The sequence below is a fragment of the Orbicella faveolata genome, unplaced genomic scaffold (genome assembly GCF_042242905.1).
Source record: "Orbicella faveolata isolate gen_17 unplaced genomic scaffold, um_ofav_v1 contig_46, whole genome shotgun sequence".
NCBI lineage: Eukaryota > Metazoa > Cnidaria > Anthozoa > Scleractinia > Merulinidae > Orbicella > Orbicella faveolata.
In genome coordinates, this window is record NW_028301576.1 from 15185001 (window position 1) to 15193990 (window position 8990).

An 8990-nucleotide genomic window follows, 5' to 3' on the forward strand; every position below is an offset into this window, starting at 1 on the left:
AGCACCTCGTGTATTTCTACTAATAGGTGGAATTTATCTATATCTTGATCGACTGACCGGTCTTTACCGGGATAAATAAAGTTATTATTATTATTATTATTATTATTATTATTATTATTTGTATGTGATTTACCTACTTACGTATCGTGCTTGTTGACGCTACAAACAGATCCTCAGGCAAGCTAAAACAAAGGTTTTCTTTGGAATAAGCCCCGGCAAGATGAGACACTTTGACCCGACACAGACTTTACATTGAAAGGAGGTCCTAAATCAACCTACACACCATGATTGGGCCCAAACCTCCCAGTTGTGCGACAGGAATGTCACTGGAAATTGTGCTTTTCAAGGGCTATAAACATTTAATCTGAAGCCATAAGATATCTATATGAGTGAGATTGTTAAAACTTGCCTGGTGTTCATTAGAAGACTCTCGAAATAGTTCTTTGTAAGACAGCCAGCCAACTCTAAATGAACAAAAAAGAAATGCAGTGGAAGCTCTCTTAACGGACACTCTTGTAGGCGGACAGCTCTACTAACGACCGCCTTCACAAAACCCCGTTTAAACTTCGACACAAACTCTGAATTTACGCATTCCCGTAAGTGGACATTCTCGTAAGCGGTGCCGGACACTAGGAGGGCTTACGATCAAGACTTTGTCTTTGTTTAGGCGGACACTTGACGGGAATTGTGTCTGACTTTGATAGATGCTCATTAACATTTGTAAAATCTGTAACTGCTTTGTGTTACAGTGAGACTGTTAACGCTAATGGTAATGCTATATCTTAACCCTGTTGTATGTTCGTGACAATCATAATTTTAGCTTTAGTTTACAAGAGCTTTTACAACATTGTATGTATTTATGGTCATGCAAATAAAGTTAGTTGTTGTTGTTGTAATGCTTGCTGCAATTTATGGTTGTTCTTTAATCGCTAAGGACCAGTCCTAGTGCTGCAGTATACAGTACAGTATACAGTTATCGCTATTATCGCGGCATTGTACAGGGCAATAAAGCAAAAACAATACGAATAATTTGGTGGCATTTTTGCATTCCTAATGTTTATTGTAAGCTGGGCAAGCTTCCGTAGGCGGCCATCTTTCCATTACTACTCTAGTGGCCGTTTACGAGAACTATTCTCGTAAGCGGTCAGCTCCAGTTACGGACAGTTTTTTTCCCGTCCCGATGGTGCCTGCTAACGAGGGCTGCCACTGTATTAAATAAAACGATGTCAGTTACAAACTAAATGTTTCAAGTAATCTCTTCTATCAGCTGCCGTTTCTGAACGTCTTTGCCTTTTTATATATATGTCCTAGGCTTCCGGACTTTTCGTCAGGTAATTGTGGCATGATTCAGTGTAAACTCTCGGACGTACGAGCAAACTCACACCCGGCATGGTAGAAGGGAGAGGGTTGGAGGAAACCGTACCTTTGGAACTGTTTGCATGAATTAGATAGCCCATAGCTTGGTCGACATGACGTTCTATACTTGAGCAGTTTCTCGAAATGCACTTTTTTCTGAGAACGCCGGCCCGTAGACACAGTTCTATGAGATGATTAAGATGTGCCTCCTTAAAGAAAAGTCAGGGGCACATGACAATAGCCCACGACAATGTTCTCCGCTATTCGAAAAGGTTTCTGCATACATTCCTTTTCAGACTCTCCTTTTGAAAGAACGCCAAAGAACAATATGTACTGTCGTATAAAAAGTCCACAAATGCAAATTGCGACAGAATATTTAAAGCAGTTATGGGGATAAGACCCTCTTAAAAGCGTCCCTTCATACAGAGGAACGTGTTGAAATAAACGTGACAACATATACTTTATGTAAGTCGATATTATAATTACCTGTTCGTTTCTTTCATTCTGTTGACCATCAATCTACACTTGACTTTGTTTTGAGTTGAACTGGAAAACTAAAAACATCAGTGGTATAAGAGTCCCATAACCTGCGTTAAAACCGTGAAATAATATCAACGCGCAAATTATTGGAGGATATTTATTGGAGGATAATCTCAACGCAGGTCCCGGGCAGGGGTGCTACTATGACGAAATTCGCATCTTTCCTATCTAAACCATTTTAAAACATAAATGATGTTTACTATTTTTTACTACAGAGGTATTCAACTTTTTTATATACGCAAATTAGCCAAGTGATGACGTCATCAGCTCAACCAAATTTGATCAAGTATGATGAAAAAGATATCTCAGCCAATCAGAAATGTTTGATTCTTTGCAGTTAGATTCTACTAGATGTGCTCCACAATGTGAGCCTAACAGTTTTGTTACCATGGCAATACACTGGGTTCCAGACCTCCCCGATATTAAAGGCTTTTCTGGCCACCTTTGGCGTTCCATTTTGATATTCGCCAATGGTGCCTAATCTGCGTGATCCAGCGAGCATATAAATATGTTAGGTCGAGTTTGTGGCCCTGTAACATCTTTTTCGAGCTGAAAATCACAAAGATATTGAGATCCGGTTGGAGTGGAGTGGAAAGAGTGAGTTGCCATGGGAAGATAACTTTTTCATAGCAGTAGGTGTATTCAGGGTCTATAGAACTACAAGCCTACCAAGTTTCAACGGTCTGTGCAGCAAATTGACCAAGCTAGCTCTATTTATCTACTTGATGTAATATTGGGTTGAGTGTATGACGTCATCAGTCCTCTCATTTGCATATTTATCACATTTTTCAAACATAAATATCTCCGAAACCAATGGAGATATTTGCGAACGGTACGCGGCATTTTTAATCTTTCATGGAATTTTATGCGCTAAACTTAAAACTTCAAGGGGTAAAAATTTGATCGTAGTAGCACTTAAGGACGTTCGCACGAAAATTTTTCAACATCGATTTTTTTCTGAGACTTTTACCACTGTTAGATGATGAGTTAGTTATGTCAGAAGTGTAAAAAAAAATTGGGGGGTGACCGACTTCGTTTTTGAGAGAACATGCCCGGAAGAACACCCTAAATCTGAAAACAACGGGCTTCGTTAGGGAATAACAACGCAGTGTCTGGAAGCCCAAAAATACTGCAATTAGTCAACTGGTGAGGTTCCATATAGAACAAGTTCGCATTTAGCGACCATAGTTTCAAGCGCCTTGCAACCTCAAGGTGGCAGGATTCGATGTCCCGTGGACAGAAATCTTGAATTTTTTTAACTTCCCACATTGATTTTTTTGTTCATTTTTGGACAATGTTGAGATAATTGTAAATAAAATCTGTTTCTGGAAAGAAAAGTAGGGGTCACAGAACGTTCAAGACCGTTAAATCCAAGCAAAGCTATAGCAATGGCCATCTGCTCTATCATTGTTCATTTTAAATGGTTTGAACCCAGGAGTATCAGTAGTTCGTATAGTGTGATCGTCCGGGTGAGAGTAGTTCTGAAAAGAACTGTTGTTGGTGACTTACGTTTCGACAACCTGAGCGGGAGTCATCTTCAGAGTCAAGTGACTTGCCTCTGAAGATGACTTCCGTTCAGGTTGTCGAAACGTCACTCACCAACAACAGTTCTTTTCAGAACTACTCTCATCCGGACGATCACACTATGCGAACTATTGTTCATTTTAGTACTTAGCGCGCGCGCTCGATGCATGACGTGGCGTGTGAATTTACGTGCGCAGTAAGGATGCGCAGAAACAATTAGCGCGAACGCCCTTAAAGGATGAAGCAAACGCAAATTGACACCCTATCGGCACAAACCCGAAAAACGGCGCCCTGTTCAAGGGAAAAACAAAAACATCAATCACTACAAACATTCAACAGTTAACATTTAACACTTAACAATTTAACATTTTTCAACAACGCAGGCCGTTTGCAAAACCATAATGAATCTATATCTACATTACGTTTAATAAATTTCGATCTGTTGTTAGATGGTAACCTGATCGATAACATTCAGCAAATCATTTTCAATGACGCCACCACCAGCCACGAAACACGCGGGTTTACACGCTGAAATTCTCCAGTGAAGGTCTGTAGGTCCAATATTTGCTGGGGCAGGAACTAATACAGCACCTGAAGGAAAACATATATAACATAAATAGAAAACGCTAGCTTAATTCAGTAGCAAGTTGAAAAATAAGCCTCGCTCTAAATGGAGAAAAACAACTTCAGAACTTACAGTCTCCCCCAGATGTCTAGGGACGCCTCACCAAAGCGTTTTATCTTCATCTCCCCTCGCTATCCCGAACACAATATTGATGTTGATCCATTCAACGGTGACATAATATACTGTACCAATTCCGACAAATTCAAACAACATCAAAAATGACTAAACAATCACAGTTTGTCAACCGTCCCAAACAGTTTCACCAGGATAAACAACAGCGACTTCATTTTCACAATATTTATCATATATACACTAAGAGAGGTAAAAAGCCCCACATCATGGATGTATTTTGGAATTGTCAGGCACCAAAACGGGCAGACAAATTTGAAATGTAAAGAGACTTACCTGTCCTTATACACGCTAGTTAAACCAACAAGTACTAGGGAATTCTGTGCACTAAAATCATTACTCTGTCTCCTGGCTTGATGTTGGCAGCGGTCCGCAAAACGTTTGCAGCCCTGTTAGTTGAGAGAAATCAGGTTACGTTTATTGTGGTTATTGATCATTGCACAGAGGAATGTCTGAGAATGTTTTCAGATTAATGAAATGAAATGAAACCCCCACTCCAGACAGTTCTTCGCGAGTGCTTTACCCATTTTATATAGCTTAATAAGCTTGAAACGAGGTACATTTTATAATTGCTTTCCGGCTTTAGACGGAATCTTCTCAATCTTCCCAGAGGTCGCGATGCTTTCGGTCATCACAAAGAAACGAGAACTCTGTGGGGGGCCAACACTGGAAATCTTCAATTCACGGACTTTCTGTCAAATCGGAGAAATCTGATTGGCTCAGAAGACAACACGAATACATGGGCACGTTAAAAAATGTCGGGTCCGGCGAGAGGTCGTGATTGCTGGTGTTCATGGGAAGAATCGCGGCGTCTAGCGACGAGAATGTCAAACAACATCGAATACAACAAGAAATAAAAGCAGATTTTGATTAGTTTACACGGACTAGGGGACTAGTTTGTTATTTGATATCCAACGGTTAATCAAATCAAGAATCTAGAGGCTTACCGCTTTGAGTTTGAAGCAAGATCTTGAAAATTCCACTTCACCTCTAGGCCTTCGCCATCCACCCACCACAAAGCGGGAATGTCACTTTCTTTTTGACCATTCTAGGACGTAAACCCAAAGTAACCACATTTCACTTTGTTCCGAGAGGTATACATACAGGAACAATATCTAAATTTAATAAAATTGCCAAATAGCCGCTAAATCTTGTAAACATGATGTTAAAAATGTACGTATGTGTCCTAGATGGATATAGTACTCAAACGTGAAGACTGTCGTGGCTTCGGTGTTGGGAGTGATAAGGGTGACGAATGGTCCTTCAGAAATCATTTTTTGACGAAAAACAAATTTTCGTCGAATTTCACTGGTCTCACAGTCTCGACTTTTTCGCAAAGCTGTTTCGTAGTCTCATTTTTTGCACGGCTAAGACAGACACGACGTACCAACGTGCTTGTTTGTTTGTTTTTTAATTTATAAATGGAGCCTGAACTGACGTCTTAGAACCTGAACGTCTCGAGCTCGCATTAAAAACACTTTGAGTCTCGGCCTAACAATAGAAGAAGTCCAAATGTCTCGGATTCGCAAAGAAAAACGCTAGTCTCGCCATCTCACAACGTCTCGCTTTTACGATTTACCACCCTTAATGATATCTGGCGAGATGACGTTATCCTGGAAGTTTTGGGGTCAACACTGGTAAGGTCGTCTATTTTGGATGTACCTGGGTAATAAATAACTAGTAGTAATTATAGATTAAAGAGTGCGTTCGAATATTGGTCAATGTTTTACACTGACCGGAACCCTACGATTGTGGACCGTGTAAATCGACACAAACGTTGCCTGTTCCGTCGGTATGCGAGACGACGCGCTTTTATTACCAAAACTAGGACAATTATTTTGTTTACATGGAGATGACGTCATTCGTCCCTGACGAATTTTTGAGGGAAAAGAAAGACACATAGCAAGATACATACAAAGAAAGTCGATTTTTTTTTTCTCCATTACCCGATTAGAACTGCGTTCTCTCGAACGCAATAAATGAAGGATACATAAATTGGAATTGACAGAAGCAAATCCCGATGAGAAGCTTTAAGTCCACTATTTCCAGATCAAAACCAATAGGCATATCAAAGGGTACAAAAAAGATACTGTAAAAAGCCGTACATTACAGTACATTAAGAATGCTCATAGTTTTCTGGGCTGAAACTGAAATCAAAATCCTTTTTTCAACTGCAATATCTCGTCACCGTACCTTTTCCTTTTGTGACCACTCATCTATGACGTCAGCAAAGTTGAAATACTCCGGAACTTGAAAATCTTTAGATCCCCAGATTGAGTCACCTTCCATCGTTTGTTTACCAGCTTTCACAAAAGTGAGAAACCGTGAGAAGTTACTGATCAAGTACTGACAGGGAAACGGAATAAAGCCGGGACAAGAGATCACAAGGGACGGACCTCTTTATTTGAGAGGAGGGGGGCGAAAGAATGGTCAAGAATCCAACGAGGCGCTTTCCAAAACAGATGGATAAAAGCGCTCCCTCTCTAAAAGGGAATTAGTACGACAAGGGTGACGAGTGTGACGAGCGTGACGCACGTGACGAATGATGTGAATAAATGTGCATAATATCATTCGTATTCACCTATAAAGAACGATTTCTTTTATTAAAATCCACAGCAACGCTTGGTCCGTCGGACGAAAACCGCTAAAATGCCCCTGACTCTGATTTCCCGTGAATGGTATGAATATGATTTTTATTCGATCTGAAATAAACACAACAAATGATACACTTAACCAATAGCAACTAACCGAAAATAAAGGGCCTTAATACATCGTATAAACCAAGAAACGCGAACAGATTTCACTGAGTAAACCACGCGGTATTACACAATTGTTAATAACATGCGGTCGATTACCGAAATTACAATACCAGAAATCAAAGGAAACAACTTAAATTAACAAAGCCTTAGGAAAACGGAAAAAAACCAACTTAAACTGACTCACTTCGTGACGGGATTCCAGAGTCCAATTAAACTGTAAAAAACCTTTAAAACGGGAAGCTATCCATTCCGACACGTGTAAAACTAACTGAAAACGATTCCTACATCGAGCTGCTCAAATTGCAATGTCAATCAATGTCAATCATTCGAAGGAACCTACAAACATGGATAGAATTCCCCTTGGGAAGCTCTCTTGCAAACTTGCTACTAACTACCTTGTTGAAAAGAAGTTCGTTTCTGCCACCGCCGAAAAAAGACTGAAAAGAGCTAATTTGAACGACCAGCAAATTCATCAAACGTACATGATGCCTTTCAAGGCCACTAAAGATATTCAACTCTCGATGTTTCAGTTCAAGATTGTACACCATATTTTACCCACCAATGCTGCATTACATAAATTCGGTATTAAAGAGCACGACCGCTGTCATTTATGTACTGAAAAGCAAACAATTACACATCTCTTCGTAACTTGCCCCAACGTCCAGCTGTTTTGGACAGAGTTTACTGATTGGTGGTACAGAAAAAACAATACTGTAATCACGCTCTCTGAAGCACAAATACTTTACGGCATCACAGACACCGTGCCTCTGTGTCTCGGTTTAAACCTCTGTACAATAATTGCAAAATATTATATTTACACCGCTTCAAAAAATGAGGAAGATTATTTTTTAGACGCTTTCTTGGCTATCCTTAGAAACAAAATAGAAATAGAAACTAGCAGAGCAAAGGTGCAAGTTAAACTGTAAATATAGCTAAATATACTGTAAATTGTCGCTTTCTTGTCATTTTTTTTTTTTTTTTTTTTTTTTTTTTTGCAGTTTTCACTAGTTCTAGTAACTGTAGTAAAAGTTTGTAGTAATTGTCCGCGATTAAAAAGTAGTGTAACGTAAGCGGTTTAAATAATACTGTTGTTTTCGTCAAGCATTGTAATTAGAGCAAGTTGTAATTAGCGTAAGTAGCTGTATTGTTGTAGTTTTATACGTAGTTTTTTGTAATTAATAATGTAAGTATGTGAGCTGTAAAAAATAGATAATTAATAATAATAATAAAAAAAAAAAAAAAAAATCAATGTAATCATGTTTGATAGAAAGTGTAATATTAAACTATTAAAATCAATAACAAAACGTCACGCGAAATGTCACGCAAAACACTGTTCTTCATTGAAACAACGCTTCCTACTACCAAATTTACTGCTCGCAAATCGTCTTGCTCCAACTAACCGATCTCCCGACGGTGTTGCATTGTGAGAATGTTTCTATCACATTATGAAAATACTTGCGTAACATTAGGTGTGTGTGTGTGTGTTATAAACTAAAGGAGCAATCGCCTTCTAATCAGTTCCACAATTATTAATTGATGAAGGCTAAAGCTTGATAAATGGCCTTACCGCTTGAAAAGCAGAAGAACTCACCAATTCGATGATTCTTGAATTTATTCCAACCGAAGATCTTTTCTACGTGAGGATGTCCTTTCGCTTCAATTTGAGACCGACAAAAAGTATTCGTTGACTCTACAGCTTGTGTCATGGGTGGTCACGTGACCAGCCCCCACCTGGTCAACGCTAAGGTAGAGGACAGAGAGCCTGGGAACGAGACTGCTTCACTATGTTGCATAATGACTTCCTAATGACGTCATAATAACATCACTGACATATTTTTTATGCAATCTGGTCGCTCGTGGTCACTCTTGGACACCCAAGATCACCCGTGGTCACTCGTTTGTACTTTTAGACCAACGGCCGCCCCTACCGGTCGCACACTTGCACGCCCGCTTGAAAATAGCGCTTTCACGTTAAAAGCATCCCAAACCCTCTTCCTTTGTGTTTCAATAGGATATGAACAGCAGTTATTTAAATTCTTGGGTGACAAAAGCAGAGG

The 8990-nt window shown here is 39.5% G+C and overlaps 2 protein-coding genes across 4 annotated transcripts in view; both read right to left on the reverse strand.

Moving 5' to 3' along the window:
* LOC110050644 (acyl-coenzyme A synthetase ACSM4, mitochondrial-like) overlaps positions 1 to 3988 on the reverse strand; it is a 12663-nt gene extending 8675 nt beyond the window's left edge. Inside the window, exons 1-3 of the mRNA XM_089277857.1 lie at positions 3878 to 3988; positions 1843 to 1910; positions 410 to 464 (exon numbers count right to left, since the gene is read on the reverse strand). Of these exons, the coding sequence (XP_089133983.1) occupies positions 410 to 464; positions 1843 to 1871 (84 nt within the window). The 5' untranslated portion in view covers positions 1872 to 1910; positions 3878 to 3988. The remainder of the gene's footprint in view (positions 1 to 409; positions 465 to 1842; positions 1911 to 3877) is intronic.
* On the reverse strand, positions 3757 to 8641 carry LOC149098597 (acyl-coenzyme A synthetase ACSM5, mitochondrial-like). Of its 3 annotated transcripts, XM_089277861.1 has the most exons (6): positions 8525 to 8641; positions 6756 to 6876; positions 6368 to 6477; positions 5122 to 5222; positions 4515 to 4563; positions 3757 to 4011 (listed from the first exon to the last, which is right to left on the reverse strand). In XM_089277861.1, the coding sequence occupies exons 3-6, from the start codon at positions 6461 to 6463 to the stop codon at positions 4000 to 4002; spliced, it is 258 nt and encodes an 85-aa protein (XP_089133987.1). In that variant the 5' UTR covers positions 6464 to 6477; positions 6756 to 6876; positions 8525 to 8641; the 3' UTR covers positions 3757 to 3999. The 3 variants fall into 3 exon arrangements, with proteins under 3 accessions (XP_089133987.1, XP_089133985.1, XP_089133986.1); XM_089277859.1 differs by lacking the exon at positions 5122 to 5222; XM_089277860.1 differs by having other exon boundaries at positions 3757 to 4563.
* Between the last annotated feature and the right edge of the window lie 349 nt (positions 8642 to 8990).